Genomic DNA, 20,732 nt, shown 5'->3' with positions numbered 1-20,732 from the left:
CCTCCTGGGTTCAAACAATTCTTCTATCTCAGCCTACCAAGTAGGTGGGACTACAGCACCTGCCACCACACCTGGCTAATGTTTGTGTTTTTAGTAGAGACAGGGTTTCGCCATGTTGGCCAGGCTGATCTCAAACACCTGACCTCAAGTGATCCACCTGTCTCGACTTCCCAAAGTGCAGAGATTACAGGCAGCAGCCATGGCACCGAACCTGAGTATGGAATTCTAAGTTCAGCTTTTTTTTTCTTAACAGCATTTACCCCTTGCCTTAATATAGTATTCAGATTTTAGTCTGACTTGTTCCTTTGTAGATAACATAGAAGTTTTAGGATTTTCTTTTTTTAATGGAATTTTGGAGTTTTATCCAGATGTGTCTAGGTATAGATCTTTTTTCAGTACTCATTCTTGGCAGTTGATGAGGCCTGTCTATGAACTTGTGTCTCCCTTCAGATTATGGAAATAATCTTGTGTTTTTCTCTTTATATATCTCTTGCTCCTAGTCGTACCTTCTTTAAGAGCACCTGTCAGGTCAATACTGGACCTCCCCGGTCTGACCCGCAGTTCCCTGATTTCTCTTATTTCCTATATTTGTGTTTTTAATCTGTCTCCTTAAAAGTCTTTATCTTTTATTTTCTACTCATGCATCAGTTATGACCATATTATTATTTATCTTGCACGTTAAACTTATTTTGTGATTTATTTTTAATCACGAAGTCTTTGTTTCTGACCACTTTTGCAAAGCAGCTTGTTCTTGTTTTATTCAATTGTACTTTATGAGAAAATTTTTTAAAAGTATATCATTCAGTCCCCTGAATTGTCTCCATTTCTGTGAGAGTTCTTTGTTAATTTTTTTCTTCCCATTTTGTACCTTCTCTTTTATCTATTAGTTTTGGGGAAAACTAATAGATAAAAGAGAAGGTACAAAATGGGAAGAAAAAAAATTATCCTTGGCTTTCCGTTCATATGTTAGGATGAGGGACTGTGTTGCTAAAAGATGGTATTTGGCTGTCATGGTCTTCAGTGCAGTTGTGTAGATCTGTTTCCCCAGCATCCTCTTTCTTGAATGGAAAGGTTATGGACACATTTGGTATAAGTGGGCAAGGTGTCTCAACATGATGACTTCCCTGAAGTTGCATGTGTAAGTTGGGAACTGTCACACATGTCCAACTAAGGAGGGCTTTATTTTGTGTGGGAGGGTGCTCTAATACTATTTAATTTCTATTAGAAGTTATCTTTTCTCCTTTTTCTTCACGTCTCATTCCTAATGTCTGCTATGGTATTGAGAGTTAGTCCAAGCTGTATCCTGTTTGTGTCTCAGGAATTGGCACTCTCACAAGAAACATACCCAGACAGGTGGCCCTCTTCCTTTAGAGGGCAATTGTTGGCTTTGCTGTGATGGTAAAAGCTACAACTGCCACCCTTGGGGAAGGGTAGAGCCGCAGCTGTCTCATCTAGCCTAAATACTGTTTCTGAAATAATTACTCTGAGGCTTGCCTCTTGACCGTTTCCTGTTCTTTGTGTACGTGATGAAAGGTTAATTTTTCTTTGGGCCTCCTTAAAAGAAACATGGATACTTACAGTATCCTGGATTGTGATTTATCTCCCTTTATATATCTGCTAATTTATTGCCATTCCTCTGACTTGAATTTTTAAAAATGTCTGATCTACCAGTATCACACCCTTTCTTATTTTCTAACGTTGTTATTGGTTTTTTGGTTTGTTTGTTTTTTTTTCTTTTTTTGTAAAAATTTGTTGTTATCTCATTGAGTATGGTGTTGGGAAATAAAAGAGATTGATAAATGTGTTCCTTTCACTGCCTTGATATATTTTTCTCAAAGTTCCATCTTGGGTGCAATATATGACTCAGGTATATAGAAATCAGAAAATTAATAGAAAAACTGTATACGATTGTCACATATGAATTGACAAGACGGTATGACTCCCTTTTGTTCTGGGTTTTTAAAACCAAGCATTGTCTGTTACTTACATTCTGGAAAGGACATGTCTTAAAGAATTTAGTGTAAGCTTGGACTCAAATCCAGTCAAGTGCTGCCAAATTTTAGTGCTAGGACTTTGAGTAGGTTACTTTGCATTTTTGCAACCTCGTTTACTTATCTGTAATATTGGCAGAGGCAGTTATTATCTTCCTCTTAGAGTTAATTTGAGAATCAATTAGATAAATACTTAAGTCTGGCATATTGAAAACCTTTAGAAAATATCTGTTCTCATTGTTTTTAAATTCCCTCTTTTCAGGAAAATGTTATTTATACATTTTAGATAGCCCCTTCCTTACAGGACAGATAAGTTTCTGCAGAGTTGACTGTGAAGCAGATTATTATAAAACAAATTTCAAAATAGTTCTCTTTATAATATCTGGGGAGAAAAATTATGAGTTGAAAGCTCTTGGTGAAGAAGTTTGTTAGTGGCTTGCTGGAATGAGTAGCAAGTACACTTGCAGAGAGAAGTTAGCTACTAGAAATGGTTGTCCCTCTTAGGAAGCACCTGCTGAAATAGTAGAGCCCTTTGCATAATTGGGCTCATAGGAAGCCAATAAGTAATACCCATCTTGTATCATTTTTCTGTTTATACTTCTATAAAGTTATAATGAATATGATGTATTCTTTATGGCCCTTTTGAATATGTTTTTGACCACCCCGTTTCCATACTGTTCTTCATTGTTACCTTGGTCATAAATGAACTGTTTGTGTGTGTGTGTGTGTGTGTGTGTGTGTGTGTGTGCGCGCGCTCATGTGTCTGTGTGTGTGTGTGTTTCTGGACTCTTTTTTTCTTTAATCAACTTCTCTGTTTTTCCACCAGTACCACTCTGTCTTAATTACAGTTGCTGTATTTTAGGTTTATGTTTTCTAAGTCTTTCAACTTTGTTGTTCATGATTGCTTTGGTATTCTTGACCCATTTGCATTTCCATGTAAGTTTTAGAATCAACTTGTCAGTTTCCACAAAAAGCAGCATTGGGATTTTTATTGTTATTACACTGAGTTTATATGTTAGTCTGAAAATATATACTTTTTTTAAACTTTTAAGTTCAGGGGTACATGTGCAGGTGTGTTATATAGGTAAACTCCTGTCATGAGGGTTTGTTGTACAGATTATTTCGTTACCCAGGTATTAGTCTAGTACCCATTAGTTATTTTTCCTAATCCTCTCCCTCCTCCCACTAATAGGCCCCAGTGTGTTGTTTCTTGCTATGTGTCCATGTGTTTCCATCTTTTAGCTGCCACTTACAAGTGAGAACCTGTGGTATTTGGTTTTCTGTTCGTGTGTTAGTTTGCTAAGGATAATGACCTCCAGCTCCATCCATGTTCCTGCAAAGGATGTGATCTCATTCTTTTATATGGCTGTGTAGTATTCTGTGATGTACTACCTTTTTTAAATCCAGTCTACCACTGATGGCATTTAAATTGATTCTGTGTCTTTATTGTGAATAGTGCCGAGGTGAACATATGTGTGCATGTGTCTTTATGACACAATGATTTATATTCTTTTGGCTATATCCCAATAATGGGATTGCTGGGTCAAATGGTAGTTATGTTTTTAGGTCTTTGAGGAATTGCCACACTGTTTTCTACAATGGTTGAAGTCAGTCTGAATATATTAAAATTGATGTCTTTACAATAATGAATTTTCTAATTCATGAATACTATATATCCCTTCATTAATTTACCTTATCTGTACTTTCTCTTAATATCTTTTGTAGTTTTCAGTGTAAAGATTGTATCCTTCATTAGATTTATTTCTAGGAAGTAGACTTTTAAATTATACTTTGGTATCTTTTAAAATTTTTGTTTTCCGATTGTTGCTAACATAAAAATATAATGGATTTTTATATGCTGACTTTGTATACAGCATCCTTGACAAACTTCATTGTTACTCCTGTTACTTTGTCTGACTCAAGCATGTTATCTGTGAATGGTGACCATTTTCTTTATGCCTTTCCAATTCTTATGCTTTTGTTTATTTATTTTTACCTTAAGGTACTGGATAGGACCTCTAATACAATTTGAATGGAAGTGGTAATAGTAGTCTTGTCTCATTACCATTTCTCAGGGAAACCTTACTGTAGGGTGTGTGTGTGTGTGTGTGTGTGTGTGTGTGTGTTAAGACACTTTTAAAATTAAGGATTTATTCCTAGTGTGTAGCATTTTCATCCTGAATGGGTATTGAATTTTATCAAATGCTTTTTCTGCAACTATCAAAGTGATCTTTTCCCTCCTTTTTCTGTTAATGGGATAAATTACATTAAAAATTCTAATTTTTAATCTAGTCTTAACAGTTGGAGTATTTTGGCTTATGTATAAAAATGTAATTATAAATAATATAATTATATATTTATTTACAATCTTTTTTCTCTTCTTTTTAAAATCTATTTCATTTTTAGTTATGCTGTCTTTTCTTGTAGTGGTTACTGTAGAGATTACGGTGTACTTCATGGAGTAACTTGAGCTACTGCCAAGCATTATTTTTGCCCCACTTCCCCAAGAATGCTAAAACCTTACTTAGAATACCTTTTTCCCTATAAAGAACACTTTTTACTCCATTTATCCCTCATGGTTTTTACATTACTGTTGGCATGCATTTTAATTCTATTTATATTTAAGCCCCAAGACATTACAATTTTTCGTTGGCCAGTTTTGGAAAATTCTTACTTATCTCTTCAAATATTGCTTCTCTCTTTTGCTTCTGTGACTCCACTAAATAGGTGTTAGACTCTTGCACTGTGTCTCACGTTTGCCTTTGGCTCTTTGTAATACCTATATTTTTTTCTCTGGTTTAGTGAAAATATCTTCATTGATCTTTTAAAAAGTTTTCTAGTCTTACCTTTTGCTGTTTAGTCTATTCAACTTATGTTAAGTAATTACAGTTATTTTCCAGTTCTAGAATTTCCATTTGATTATTTTTAAATGAAATTATTAGTAAAACTCCGTTGCCTGTTTTTTTTTTTTTTTTCCTCCTAGCTTTGATTCATAAGCATCTGTTTTTTGGCAGCCTGATAATTTTTGATTGAATAACTGTAAAAATTGGGAAGGCTCCAGATGATAATCTTCTTTTAGACAGGATTTATTATTTCTTTTCTTAGACATGTTAGTGTGGGAGCTGATAGCTTTCATCCAGTCAGGGACTAAAGTGAATCAAGACTGTTTTAAGGCTATTTGTACATTTGATTTGTCTTCATACAGTCTAGCTTTACTTTACAGGTGTTTCAATTTAGTCTTAAATTCTTGGGACACTGTGGCAAATCTGAACTCTAATCCTTGTCTTGTTTGCAGTGTAAGATGTCTGAAAACTTTGCTGCTTGAATTACTGTTGCATGCAAGTCAGCATTTGGCCGAAGTCTTAAAGAACACCTCACCAGGATCTTAACCCCTTGGGTATCCTATTTTATCTCCAGCGCCATGAGGCCAACAGAATCTTTGTTGATAGTTTCATCCCATGGCAGTGGCTCTGTCTGGGTAAAGTATGGATTCTCGCTCTTGCATTATGGTTACAATCCGCAAATATTATTGAGGAGAAAAGTGGTGGTAGTCTATCAGCCCAATTTATTTATTTTTATTTTTGTTCGCTTTTTTTTTTTTTTTTTTTTTGAGATGGAGTCTTGCTCTGTTACTCAGGCTATAGTGCAGTGGCATGATCTCGGCTCACTGCAAGCTCTGCCTCCCGGGTTCACACCATTCTTCTGCCTCAGCCTCCCGAGTAGCTGGGACTACAGGCGCCCGCCACCACACCCAGCTAATTTTTTGTTTTTGTTTTTGTTTTTTTATTTTTAGCAGAGATGGGGTTTCACAGTGTTAGCCAGGATGGTCTCGATCTCCTGACATCGTGATCCGCCCTCCTCGGCCTCCCAGAGTGCAGCATGAGCTGCCGTGCCTGGCCTTGTTTTCGTTTTTACTTCTGTGATGACTTGAAATGTCAGCCCATCTTTAGGTTGTTCTCCCTTCTCTGGAATCTTGTGACCTTTTGTCCTGATTGCTTGAGCAGCTCTAGATACCTTTAAACATACTTATTTTTATTCGAGTTTTTCTATTTCTCAGCAGAATTTACTTTACCTGCCAGTTATTCCATTATCTCCAGAAGCAGAACATCTCATGATAGCCTCTAAGTACTTTTCTCATACGTTGTTTTGATCATTACCAGCCTTATCTCCCCTGCCCATCTTTACCGTCAACTGTCATCAGTAAAGTTTTACTTACTGTTTCTATTCAGTACTCACGTTGTGGTAAGAGTGTGTATATGTATAAAATTTCCTATTATCCACTCAACAACCATAGGGCAATGAGGTGCTATAATAATTTAATAAACAGAGGAGAGGCCCAGTATCTATAAGATCACAGAATTCATGGCAAAGCACTGATTCACACTGATCTCAGTATATAACTCTTGCTATTAAAATCTATGCTCTTGTTTGTGGTCTTCCTATAATCTTGTTTGCTTCCTATAGAATACAGCTCAGGGAATATCTTCAGGACATTCTTGCTGTCCTGAAGTGCTTCATTATCACTCTGTACAGTTCTCTCTCATATTATCATATTCAAAATATCTCAGTGAGTGTCTGTGTCCTCTACTGTGTTATAGTTTTTGCCAAGAATAGGGAATGTGTTTTGTCTTTGTACCCCAGGGTTCATTAGTGCATGATATATCTAAGCATATAATAAATGTTTATTATATTTCCCTAAAGTCATTGTATACTTAATTTGAATGGATTTAAGAAATGTGTGTGTGTATTACTATTTTATCACCTTTATAAACACTTATTAGAATCTAATTCTACTCCCTGGTAACAGTCGTAGCAAAACTGTTGAACTATATGTTAAGTTACATATTATATTAACTCTTTTTCATCATATATATAAAGTTGTTTTGACCTCAGGCAATATTTTGTTATGACATCCTGAAGCAGTTCAGAGGACTTTTAGCATAAATATGGTGGTATTTCAAAATTGTAAAGTAATTTACCATTTGTTAATTGTAGAATTAATAAACAAAAATGCTATGTGTGTAATTAAATCACAGTTGATTAAGCTACCTCCTAGAAGATGAATGAGCTGATTGCAGATAACAATGAAAGACATAGCTCATAAACATCAGTCTCATTTTATAACTGTATAAAATTTTGATAATACTCTTTAGACAGCATGATTTTTTTTTAACCCTACTTTCCTAGGTAATTTATATATTTTATTGGTCTAGAAGCCTGATAGCTAACACACTTGATATACTGCACAGTTGAAGACATTTGTTAAAGAAACTTAATAGTTTTTCCTTTGGGTGATTAAAAATAACAATTAGTACTTTATTCTCTATTAGTGGCTAATTTAGACTCAATAGTTATAGAAGATATTTTATCGAGTTGACCCTCTGTATCCACCGATTCCGCATCTGAGGATCCAACCAACTGTGGATCAAAAATATTTGGGAAAAAAAAAATTAACAATACAACAATTTAAAAAATTCAAATAAAGCAGCACAGTATAACAACTATTTACATAGTATTTACATTGTATTAGGTGTTAAGTAATCTAGAGATGATTTAAAGATACCAGAGGATATGTGTACGTCAAATACAGTTATTATGCCATTTTATATAAGGGACTTGAACAAATCTGTGAATTTTGGTATCCATGGGAGTCCTGGAATCAGTCTCCCATGGATTGTTGTAAACAAAGGGACAACTTTGATTACTTTTCAATCACAAAAGAAATGTGTATATATTTGCATATGGACATGTATGTGCAGGTACTTTTTAAAAATGAGGTAAAATTCATACAAAATTTATCATTTTTTTTAAAATAAAAAGTACAGTTCAGTAGTGGCTTAGTACATTGACAGTGTTGTGCAACTAGCATCTCTGTCTAGTTCCAGAACACTTTTATCAGTCCCAGAGAAAACTCCATAACCAATTACTTACCGTTTCCCCCTCCTGACAGGCCCTAACAACTACTTATCTGCTTTTTGTATGTATGGATCTGCCCAGTATTTAATACAATGTGGCCTTTTGTGCCTATCTTCTTCACTTAGCATAATGTTTTGAAGATTCATTCATGTTGTAGCATGCATCAATACTTTATTTCTTTTTATGACTACATATTATTTCATTGTGTGACCAGGCTTAATGGCTCACACCTGTAATCTCAGCACTTTGAGAGGCTGAGGTGGAAGGATCCCTTGAGCCCATGAGTTCAGGACCAAACTGAGCAACAGTGAGACCTCGTCTCTATAAAAAATGAAATTACCTAGGCATGGCAGTGAGCTGTGATTGCATCACTGTATTTCAGCCTGAGTGGCAGAGCAAGACACTGTTTAAAAAAAGGAAAATTCATTGTGTACATGTACCACTTTTTAAAAATTCATTTATTCCTTGGTGAGCATTTGGACTGTCCAGCAGTGGATGGATTATTAGCTAGTAACCTTTTGGCTATAATGAATACTGCAGCAATGAACATTTACATCTCAGTCATTTGAACACCTGTTTCCAGTTCTTTTGGATACATACCTAGGGGTAGAACTGCTGGATCATAGGGTAATTCTGCGTTTAATATTTTGAGGAATCCTTAAACTGTTTTCCACAGCGGTTAAACCATTAAACATCTCCACAAGCAATGTCCACGGATTTCAGTTTCTCTATATCCTCGTCAATGCAGGTGATTCCTCACTTGGTTTTTTTTTTTTTTTTAATTTAGCCATTCTAGTGAGTTTTTTTTTCCCCCCCCCAGCATTTTTACTGTGATCCATACATTTGCAGATTTCTTTGCTTTTAACCTACTTGGACTTGATTGAGCTCCTTAAATGTATATATTATTGCTTTTCAATAAATGTAGGAAGTTTTCAGCCATTATTGTTTTAGCTATTTTTTTCTGCTTCTTTTTTCTTTCTTCCCTGTCTGGTTCTCCTGTTATGTATACGTCAGTATGCCTAAAATAGTGTCCTACAGTTCTCTGAAGATGTTCATTTTTCTTCATATTTTTCTATCTGGATTGTATAAACTCTATTGATTTGTCTGTAAGTTCACTAATTCTTCTATTAGTTCACATCTACTGTTGACTTCCTCTAGTGAATTTTCATTTCAGTTGTATTGTTCAGCTCCAGAATTTTTATTTGGTTCTTCAAAAAAAAAAATAACCTTTAACTTTTTGTTGATATTCTTTTTTTGTTTTGTTTTGTTTTTGTTACATTGTCATCATACCTTCCTCTACCTTGATTATGGTTTCCTTTAGTTCTTTAAACATATTTATTAATGGCGATTTGGAATGCTTTGTCTGTTAAATCCAACATGTAAGTGTAATCACAGTTTCTGTTATCTGCTTTTTTCCCCAGCATATGGGTCATACTTTCTGTTTTTTCATGCCTTCTAATTTCCTATTCAAAGCTGGACATTTTACGTAGTATATTGAGAAATTCTTGGAACTGGTTTCTTCTTTCCAGGACATGCTGTTGCTTCTTGCTTATTTTGTTTATGGACTGTTTTAGTGGAGTCTATTTAGTGACCCCCCCCACCCCCCAGCCCCACACACACACAGTGTTAATTTAAGCCTCTGATGTTGCACCTCTGGGGAAGCAGCCTTGGGTATTCCCAGTTACCGTGGGTGATAGTGGTTTGGCGGGGCTCTCTTTTTGCCTGACTACACACATCTGTTAAGGTCCATTAATCTAGTGCTAATTACACAGTTTTCAACAATGCCCTGGGGCATTATGTTGTTCTATAGACTCATCAAATTTGGTTTCCTTTGAAGAAATAGTTCCCTAAGTCAGTGCTTGAAATTTCTTCTGAACCCAGGTGGACTCCTCTCAGCTGTCTCTTTTCCTGTTTTTTTTTCAGGCAAATCAACTGTCCAGTTTAGCCTTTGTGTCTGTTGATTCCTCCAGTCTCTTCTCATTTGCCTCTCACAGCCTCTACTATTTTTCAGATCATGCTTGCATGTTTCCTTGCAAATGAACTTTGTTTCTCTGGGAAGAGATTAAAAGCAGTCTGCTTTATGGTCCACCTCTTTCCACAGGCAAACATCTCCAAGCCCAGGCTCTGGAGTAAGGAGTAAGGAACAATGGTATTTCTTTCCCAGTGATATGTCTACTGTAGGAGCTGAGCTGGAGGGAGGCAGTAACCTCAGTTCTTCTTATCTTCACGCTCCTGGTATGGAACCCACAGCTTACAAGTCAAGACAACAGTGATTATTACCCCGACAGCACCATGCCCAAAGTAGAGCCTCTACCTTTCCAGCAGTGACTGATTTGAAGAAGGGAGCCAGCCCCTTACCTCTTGGCTACATTCACGTGGAGTATCAGCATTAGGTAGCTAGAGGTGTAGCAGGATGAGCCAAACAAACAAACAAAACCCCTCAGACACCAAGTTGAGAAAGGAAAGGACTTTATTCAGCCGGGAACGTCAGCAGACTTAACGCCTCAAACAACCGAGCTCCCCAAGTGAGCAATTCCTATCCCTTTTAAGGGCTTACAACTCTTAAGGGGGTCTGCGTGAGAGGGTCCTGATTGATTGAGCAGGCAGGGGGTACGTGACTGGGGGCTGCTTGCACCAGTAACCAGAATGGAACAGAACAGGATGGGGATTTTCATGATACTTCTCCATACAGTGTCTGGAATCTATAGCTAACACAAGCACTTAAGTCATGGGTTGATTTTTAACTACGAGGCCCAGGGTGTGACACCGGGCTGTCTGCCTGTGGATTTCATTTCTGCCTTTTTGTTTTTTTGTTTTGTTTTGTTTTGGTTTTTTTTTTTTGAGACGGAGTCTCACTTTATTGTCCAGGCTGGAGTGCAGTGGCATGATCTCAGCTCACTGCAAGCTCCACTTCCCGGGTTCACGCCATTCTCCTGCCTCAGCCTCCCGAGTAGCTAGGACTACAGGCGCCTGCCACCACACCCAGCTAATTTTTTGTATTTTTAGTAGAGACGGGGTTTCACCGTGTTAGCCAGGGTGGTCTCGATCTCCTGACCTCGTGATCCACCCACCTCGGCCTCCCAAAGTGCTGGGATTACAGGCATGAGCCACCACACCCGGCCTGCCTTTTAGTTTTTACTTCTTTTTTCTTTGGAGGCAGAAATTGGGCGTAAGACAATATGAGGGGTGGTCTCCTCCCTTAGAGGCAGGATGAGAAATGTTGACATCCTTCCTGTCACAGGAAGACTTTGACTGGACCTGTTGGAAGAGGGAACATAGTGCTTATTGCTACACCAGTCTGGAGTGGAGTTTCTGACTCCTTGAGTTGGGACAGAGCAGGTCCTGGTTCAAAAACACCACAGACTCTCACTTTTCTCAGAGTCTCTACTAAATTTTCTTGAATAAATGTTTCTTCATTTGTTCTGTGCTTCCAGCAGTGTTTTTATATTTTTCAACAAATTTGCTGGGCAGTGTGTCCATGGAACTCCTTAAGTTGTCATGCTGAAAGCTTTTTTCATTAATGGTTCAGTCTTTGCTGTTTATGGAGGTCTGTTCACATTTTCTGTTTCTTCTTGAGTCAGTTTTGGTAGTTCCACATTTGTGAATTTTAATTTTTTTTTTGTTCTGTTACTGATTTATAGTTTCATTCAACTGCAATCAGAGAAGATACTTTGTATAATTTAATTTTTTAAAAATTTGTTGAGACTTGTTTTGTGGCCTAGTGAGCATATATTCTATCCTTGAAAACAATTCGTATGCACTTGAGAAGAATGTGTGTTCCACTGTTGATGGGTGAAATAGCTATTAGGTCTAGTTATTTTATACTACTTTGAAGTCTGCTATCTCTTTATTGATCTTCCTGGTTCTATGCATTATTGAATGTTGGGTATTGCTGTCTCCAACTCTTACTGTAGAATTGTCTATTCTCTCTTTAATTCTGTTAGTTTTTGCTTGATATAGTTTAGGACTCTATTATGTGGTGTATATATGTTTGTATTTGTCATACTTTCTTGATGAATTGACCCTTTTGTCAATATATAATATCCTTTGTCTCTTGTAACAATTTTTGACTTAAAGTCTCTTTTGTCTTATGGTAGCATAACCAACCAGCTCTCTTCTGCATGAAATATCTTTCTTCATCCTTTCACTTTCAGCCTGTTTTTGATTTCCATAAACATAAGAACCCTTAAAGATACTCTTCCAGTCTTTGCAGATTGCTTATTTGTTGGATCACTTCTTCAGTGCTTAGCCAGGCCATTTACAACTCTGCCTTAGTCTTCACTTCCTGTTGGCTCAGCACTGTGAGCCAGCTTAGGACCTTCTTACCTGTTTTCAAGATGTGTTTGCCCCTGGCCATGCCCATGGCTTTGTAGATTTCCTGGGATATATGGGAGCTTTTCAAAGCTTTTATTCCCCAGCTTCTTCCTTCCCACACTTTTTTGCCTGGTCATTGCTTGTGCCAACTCTGATTCCTTCTCTAGGTGGCTATAACTAATACATTTGCCTCTTAATGTTTTTGATAAATGCCAGATCCCAGAATGCTGTCCCCTACCTTGGTGAAGCTCCAAGGCAGGTGAAACTGGCCCTTCAGTCAGTCCTTCAGGGAATTGCCAGACTGGTCAAAGTACATAATGACAATATGTTTTAGAATAAGATCCCTGTTGCTCCCTTTGGTACCAGCACCCTATACCAGGAATGAGGGCAAATGACTTTCTACCAGCATCCTGTATCAGGAATGAGGGTTGATGACTTAGGTGGACCACCAAACTGGGGGAGGGGGCCATAGTAAGCAGATGTGTTAAAATGCCACAGCCCTTTCTCACTGAAATTCGGTAGCTGCTTTCTTCACTAAGCATTCCCTTAGCTGTTAAGTTTTTTATTCAGTTCCAGAATTTCAAACAAGCTGATTCTGACCATTTCACCAGCTATTCATTTCTTTTGTGGAGGGATGGAGTTTTGGAGCTCTCTACTATTTTGTGACATCTACATGTATATACATTATTACATATCTATGAATTTCTACCTATATAGTTTAGGGATTCATAGATATTTTTAAAGAATGTCAATAAATTTATTGGTATGATAATCAGCAATTCAGGATATGGGTTACTTCTGGTAAAGAGAGGAAATGTGATGGTGGTAGGGACGCACCAGGATGGTGGGTACGTGATTGTTTGACGTGTGATTCTTTTTATGTTTTCTGAATACTTGAAATTTTTATATAAAGTTAGATAGTTGTATGTGCCTATATGACATATATAAAACATTGTGACACTCAAGCATTTTGTTGAAGTAGAAAGTCGTATATGTTTATTCAAATAACAAATCTTGCTTTCCCTTTAATAAGTAAAAGTAGGAAATATCACACTTGAAATATTTCAAGTGTACGATGGGATAGGGAAGAATCTTCTACTTATTTGTTGATGTGTATGGATTGATTGTCTTGTGTTTTTCTCTAGATCTTAGTTTCATTGTACCCTCTCTGCAAGCTTTTTCTGTAAGAATGAGAATAGGAAGGCCTGAGTGTTAGTAGGTAGTTGATAGTCTACTGTTTTTATTTTCATTTTTCTTCTTATGAAGAGGAGGAAAGAAGTAGAATCCTGGAAATAGCACTAAAGTGGACTTTGGGAGATCTTTGTCTTTGTTCTTTGTTCTAGTATTCATCTAACAGTGTAAATTTGGACAGTTCTTATATTCTGTGCCAGTCCGTTTCTCTCATCTTGGTCCTCATTTGTAAAATAAGAATTGGAACAGATCAGTAAGGCCTGTTTCAGCTTTGTAAAAAACGGAAGGGCACCATGATTCTATGGAAAGAGCATTGACTTTGGAGCCAGGCAAATTTGTGTTCAACTATTTTCTAATTACTTAAACTCTAAAGTAAGCTTTCCAGAGTGTCTCTTTTCTCATCATTAAGATGGGGTATTAACACCCATCTCACAGAGCTACTGAAGAATAAACAACATATCTGATATCTTGTAAAGAGCTCACACATACACTCTGTTCACTCAGATTCTCCATACCCTCATCTTGTAACTACATCATTTGAAGGAGTAGCTGGAGAGAAAACAACGACAAAAAATCCTTGTAACCTTTTATGTAGCTTGCTTTTTTTTTTTTTTTTTTTTTTTTTTTTTTTTTTTTTTTTGAGATGGAGTCTCGCTCTGTTGCCCAGGCTGGAGTGCAGTGGTGCGATCTTGGCTCACTGCAGCCTCCACCTCCGAGGTTCAAACTATTCTCCTGCCTCAGCCTCCAGAGTAGCTGGGATTATAGGCGCCTGCCCCCATGCCTGGCTCATTTTTGTATTTTTAGTAGAGACAGGGTTTCATCATGTTTGCCAGGCTGGTCTTAACTCCTGGGCTCAAGTGATCCGCTTGACTCAGCCTCCCAAAGTGCTGGGATTATAGGCGTGAGCCACCGTGCCTGGCCGTGGTTTGCTTTTATATATGAATTACACTTGAAGTGTATATGAAGTATATTTTTATATATGAGGTATGTTGTGAATTATACTTCAGGAAGATAATAACTCTTCTAGAAATATTGAAGAACTTTCTCTTTACCCTCCAGAGTTTCTAAAACTTTTTTATTTATGTATTTTGTTAGTATTAAATTATAATAGTATCTTTTTATAAAAGCTTAAAGATTCAGGTTAACGTTTTATTTGATTTCTTTCTTTTTACCTTCTACCCCAGGATCTATTACTTAAATAATAACATAGACACAAGATATTACATATTTGTTGTGGTCCATATGAGTTTGAAAATAACCATGTTTCCCACTACCTTTAAAAATAATTACTTGTATTTCTGTATTAATTAAAACATAACACATTGATAAAATATAAATAAATAAAAATAAGAAAAAAAGCTCATCACCCAGAGATAGCCTTTAATATTTAGATGTATTTGACGTTATCACTGAAATGCCAAAGTGCAACTCACTGCCTCCATCTGCCAGTCTGTTTTTCTTTATGCACCAGTACCTCCATATACTATTTATATTTATAAAAGCAATGTCCTGTTAGGCATTCTGTTTGATTTTTTTTAGATATATAACATATCCTGAACACTTCTCCCTGTCATTAAGAAAATTTAATACACTCTTAATGGTTGCACATTTTCCATGTATTAATATTACAGAAATATACTGTGCTCCATATTATCTTTTTCACAGTTGTAATCATTTTCCTAGGATATGTTTATAGGATGAATCTGACAAAATTTCTTTTGATACTAATTATAAAATTGATCTATAGCAAAGCCTTATCCCCAGTATAGTGACATCTGCTTCTCTGCAATTTTGCTGGCTATAGGGCTTGACAGTTTAAAATAATCTTGGACAATGCAATAGGTAGAAAATGATATGAGTTCTTTTTCTATTTCATTGATTACAAGTGAGGGTAAACTTTTTCTTTTTCTTTTTTTTGGTAATCATTCTTCTGTGAAATGCTTGCTCATCTCATCATTTTTTTGTGTGTGTGAATGTTTTTGAAATCAATGCAAGTTGCCAGAAATCATATAAATGCTTTCATGGAAATCAAGTAACACCCTCTGCATTTTTATACTTTTAGAAATTGGTAGCTTGTATTTTAGCATCATTCCCTTCTTGCCAGAAATCTCACCAGGAAATAATAAGGGAGATTATTATACTATTTGTATTCCCACAAGAAAAGTATGAGAGCACCTTTCCTTACACTTTCACTCATCTTTTGGATTGTTCCTAGTTTGATAGGGAAAAAGTGGCTTTTTAATTTAGTTTTAACTTTTATTTTTCTAATTATAAGTTTCTTTCCTGTGAGTTATTTACTTATTGTTTTATTTGTACAAATGCTTCATGTATTAAGGAAATTAGTTTTATGTGCTATATGCATTTCAGATATTTTTTCTTGGTTTATTGTTTTTGAAATTGGTCATGATGGTTTATTTTATCATGTTTCTTTACAGTCACTGGCAAAAGTATTGACCAGGACACATCCTTCTCTTATATTACTAGAGATTTTTCTAACAGATAAGTCTAATAATCATTACTCTTTCAGTACATTTATTTAGTTAACTATGAATTTGCCTAAAATAAATATTCAACTTTTGTTTCTGCTTCTGTTTCTACTCCCAACTCTGTAGAAAACAATAGTGGTCTGTCTTGGAGAATGTTCCACATGCTTTTGAAAAGAATGTGTTTTCTACTGTTGATGGGTGAAATGGCTATTAGGTCTAATTATTTTATACTGCTATTCAAGTCTGCTATTTCTTTATCAATCTTCCTGGTTCTATGCATTATTGAATGTTGGGTATCGCTGTCTCCAAGTATTATTGTAGAATTGTCTATTCTGTCTTCAATTCTGTTAGGTTTTGCTTGATATATTTTGGGGCTCTATTATGTGGTGTATGTATGTTTGTACTTGTCATACCTTCTTGATGAATTGACCCTTTTATCAATATATAATATCCTTTGTCTCTTGTAACAATTTTTGTCTTAAAGTCTGTTTTATCTGCGGTAGCATATGGTTCTCCAGACTTCATACTTATATTGTCATGTAATCTTGAAACCCTCTTGCACCTCAAGAGTGCACTGCTTATGTAGCTTATTCTGATTGTGCCTCTTTCTTTTATTAAATTACAAAGCAGCAACATCTGGTCACTAATATCCTGATTAGATTATGAAGAGGTAATTGTGCATCCCATTGGATATAGTACGAGCTATAGTACAAGTATAGTACAGCTAACTGGGAGGAAATTTTATGACATAGTACATCTCGGTAAGAAGCACTCTGTTAGGGATGAAAGTCTTAACAGAGAACCTGATAAGATAGACGTAAACTTTCGTAGAAAGTCTGTATTTCTTCTTACAGAGCATTCATTGCCTGTTACATTCCATTCTGTGTTTTGCTTGATGAAAACTTCTGTAGTCTGACAGATGGGTAACTAGTATTTATAGTTCTAACTTTGCAAACCTTTTCGTTTTCATGACAATGTCAATAAAAGGGTGAAGGAAGGTAAGCCAGATATTAACTGATGTCATTATGTTTCCAAGATATTTTGTGATTTTGTGTATATGCTCTTACTCTTAAACTATACGTTATTTTAAAATTTGTGATTTTTTGGAGAACATGTCTTTACAAAATAATCTTATCTATAAATACTATGTTTGTTTAGATTTCAAGTGTTATATGTTACAAAAACTTATTTTATATTTCTTAAAATCATTAAATTTATTTAAAATTGTCACATGTTCCTTCATAATCTAGTTTGGGATAGTAATTGTTTCATGTCTATTTAAATATGTCTTCCCTCTTGATTCTGTCATTTAAACTTTTTAATCAGTACATCAGACTTCTTTCCTTTGTAGGTAAGGTAGTCAACTGTGTGGGGTACTACGTAAATCCTAAAAGACTACAATAAAGTGGCAATGTCTCGGGAACCCACCCCACCTCTACCTGGAGATATGTCTACTGGTCCCGTAGCAGAAAGCTGGTGTTACACACAGGTACATGCTCTTAAAAATCCCTCACTTTATGTCACTTATAAATTTTACAGTATGTTGAGAATATTATTGTGAAACACTTTGCCATAGTTATTAGAAGTGTTAGAAGACTGGATCATAGCCTGTTGAACATGTAACAAGTTAAAAGTATTAGCGTCATCATTATAAAAGTGGTTTTCTGAATCTCTTAGGTTAAAGTAGTAAAATTTTCCTACATGTGGACCATTAATAACTTCAGTTTTTGTCGAGAGGAAATGGGTGAAGTGTTAAAAAGTTCAACATTTTCATCTGGCCCAAGTGACAAAATGAAATGGTAAGATTTTTGTTTGCTTTGGATTTTTGTTTTTTGTTTTTGATGTGATCATCATCTGCTCATGGTTTTGTTGTTGTTATTGTTCCTGAATGAGTATTAATATAATTTCATATTAGATTGGTAATATGTTCCTAATCATGTGGGGAATTATAAAGAACTGTGAGGATGTTGACAGGAGTGCTGTTTGTGATATTAACACATGATTTCAGTATTCTCTCTCTCTCTCATGCTTTTCAAGTATTATATTCCTCCATGTGAGCTTATTGTTTTATTTTAGGTGCCTGAGGGTAAACCCAAAGGGATTAGATGATGAAAGTAAAGACTACTTGTCCTTGTATTTGCTTTTAGTCAGCTGTCCCAAAAGTGAAGTTCGAGCAAAATTCAAATTTTCCCTTCTGAATGCTAAAAGGGAAGAAACAAAAGCAATGGGTAAGTGATTTGCAAACTGAGTGAAGACATTTCTGTAACTACATGTTGTGACTTCTTCTGCACCTTTACCTGGAAAAGTCTGGGACTTTTTCCACTAAAATCTCCTTAACCTGAAACTTTTAATTTGACCATTATTTAAATCCAGCAGAGAGCTATAATTATTTTACTGAGTCTTAGACTTTGTAAAACATGTAAAAATGGTTAATAACATTACTTCTTCATGTCCTAAAATGACATCCTAGTTGTCACTTAGAAAAATAGTTGCTGTTAGGGCAAGGTGCCTGGTTCAGTGCTTGGTATATATAATAGGTGCTCAGGAAACATTTCTCTCTTGCCTTTTTTTGCCAGGTAATAAAATCTGAAGAACAGTGAGAAAGAGATAGAGTGCCCTGATATTTTGTCACTAGAATTTTTTGAGCAGTAGATTGAACACTGACTGAAAGGAGCTGTTTTTCTTAGTTTCAGGGCCTATTAATTTCAGTCCAAAATTCACATATATAGCCAGCTGAAATGCAGTAGCCTTGAGCTTCATAATAGAAGAGTGATGTAGGAAATGTACATTGTGTATGGCGGAAGAATATTTTCTAGAAATGAATCACAGAATCAAATAACTTGATTACAGAAAATTCACATTCACATACATTTTTAAATAATATATTGCTAACATAATATATATTTTCACATTGTCTTACCTTAAGATAGTGGAGTATTTCAGGTAGATTGATTACTAATTTTCCACTTCCATTTTATTCTTTGTATAATAGATGATGAATACTTTCTGTAGAGGATCTTGTTTACTGCCTAGTATATAGTTGTTATAGAGTACCTTAGACATTTGAAATATTTACTTCAGATATTTATTAAATCTATTACAAATTACACGAAAAGCATCTTTTGGACTTTTATGAAAAATTATTTTTAGGGGAGAGGAGGTTATGTCTGGAGACTTAGGAATGATAAAGGACTTTATTTAGCTTTTTCACAGGTTCATGGATTTTTCTATAGTTGGATAAAACTTAAATCAGTGGGATGGTTATGCCAGGAAAGCTTAAACATGCCTTGGTATTTAGAACATCCGTTTTTAAAGGGAGAAGCAGAAAATAAGATGTATGTTTCTTACCAGATTCTGATATTAGATGATAAGTAGTGTGCCTGTACCAACATGTTTTGATCCTATTTCATTGTCTTATAGGGCCTAGATTGTTAAAAAGGTCTCTTCCTTCTCCATGACATTTGATCTGACTTTTCTATTTGAGATCCAGAAGTCTGAAATTGAGCTCATTGACAATGGCCAAAATTGAGTAGGCATGTGAAGTTACTGTGTCTACCCGACTTAAAACTCTTACGACATTTGATTTATAAACACAAATATCTGCAATTTTTATGATGGATGTATTGGCAAGTCCTGTTTTCACACATTTAACTGTTTTACCATGTTTAAAAAGTCTCTTGGATATTTATTTTATTTGAACTCTATTCTGTTTTCCACCAGAAAGCCAAAGAGCATATCGATTTGTGCAAGGGAAGGACTGGGGTTTTAAAAAATTCATTAGAAGGGACTTTTTGCTTGACGAAGCTAATGGTCTTTTACCAGATGACAAGCTTACCTTATTTTGTGAGGTGGGTACATCTTTTATTCTAAGGAACCCCATGGTTTATTTAGTGATATGGCAAAAGTATAAACTGGATTAATAACCCTTTAAAAATTAATTGGTATAGTTCATCAAGTTTCATTTGTAAATTTTTGACTAGAAAAAGCTGTAGAAAATTCTTGACTACAAATCAGTGTAATGACCCAGTCTGGAAACATGTCATATTTCTAGCTATAATTTGTGTGTACACTTATACTACAACACTACATCCTTCTTCTCTTGAAAAGACTGTGAATGTGAATATGTGAACATTCCTAAATATTTTCTTCATTCTGAATAACTGACATATATTGTCACTTTTTAAAAAAATTTTCAGATTGATTGTATTCAACATTATTACTGAGAGTTTATCAGTTTGAACCCAGAAGTACCTGGAAAACATTGAGAAGCTTTCTGATTGTTCAGGCAGTTGGATTAATCTAATCAAATAGCATTCTAAGAAATAGTTCTCAAATTTTTAAGATATGTATGTGTCTATTGACAAACTTACAAGGTGTAATTATGTGCATAGAATGGCATATTTTGAAAGTTACTACCATTGCCTCTGCCAGTAATGTACACTTATCATTTGTCCTAATTTGATGTTTGGATTTGCTTTTGTCATGTTATCGTTAGGTAGTTTTATCTATATGAATTTTTGAGATTCACCTTTGGACTGAATTCAAGGATTATATTTTTAACCAGTACAGTTTATAGAGAATATACATCAGTAACAATTTTATCAAAATGTTTAAGGCAGTTGATAATTTTCATAAGAAATATAGTTGAAAAGATTTTTATCAAGTATTCAACAGTAGATATATTTCAACAGATTATCATGGACAGATGAGTGTGTTAGGAGTATGATAACTTATTTAACTGTAAGTTAGCTGTAATCTTTTTACAGTAAGTGTATAAGATTTCTTGACAAGATTACAAACTAATTGTATGACATTATGTCAGAAGAATAATTGA

At 35.4% G+C, this 20,732-nt stretch overlaps 2 protein-coding genes across 6 annotated transcripts in view; one reads left to right on the top strand and one right to left on the bottom strand.

The window, feature by feature from the left end:
• HNMT (histamine N-methyltransferase) overlaps positions 1 to 20,732 on the bottom strand; it is a 1,236,603-nt gene that overhangs the window by 725,413 nt on the left and 490,458 nt on the right. The window lies entirely within an intron of this gene.
• Positions 1 to 20,732, top strand: part of SPOPL (speckle type BTB/POZ protein like) — a 65,456-nt gene that overhangs the window by 25,207 nt on the left and 19,517 nt on the right. For 2 of the 5 annotated variants that reach the window (XR_007718144.1, XM_050750988.1), the window contains exons 2-5: positions 17,250 to 17,387; positions 17,576 to 17,697; positions 17,975 to 18,126; positions 19,619 to 19,746. Coding sequence is in view for 4 of the 5 variants with exons in the window: in XM_050750988.1 (XP_050606945.1) it covers positions 17,310 to 17,387; positions 17,576 to 17,697; positions 17,975 to 18,126; positions 19,619 to 19,746 (480 nt within the window). In the remaining variant the exon portion in view is untranslated. Of the gene's footprint in view, positions 1 to 17,109; positions 17,388 to 17,575; positions 17,698 to 17,974; positions 18,127 to 19,618; positions 19,747 to 20,732 lie in introns of those variants that run through there. The other 3 variants (XM_050750989.1, XM_050750991.1, XM_050750990.1) reach the window with 3 other exon arrangements.

This window comes from Macaca thibetana, chromosome 12 (genome assembly GCF_024542745.1).
Source record: "Macaca thibetana thibetana isolate TM-01 chromosome 12, ASM2454274v1, whole genome shotgun sequence".
Lineage (NCBI taxonomy): Eukaryota > Metazoa > Chordata > Mammalia > Primates > Cercopithecidae > Macaca > Macaca thibetana.
This window is presented reverse-complemented; position numbering and strand designations above follow the sequence as displayed.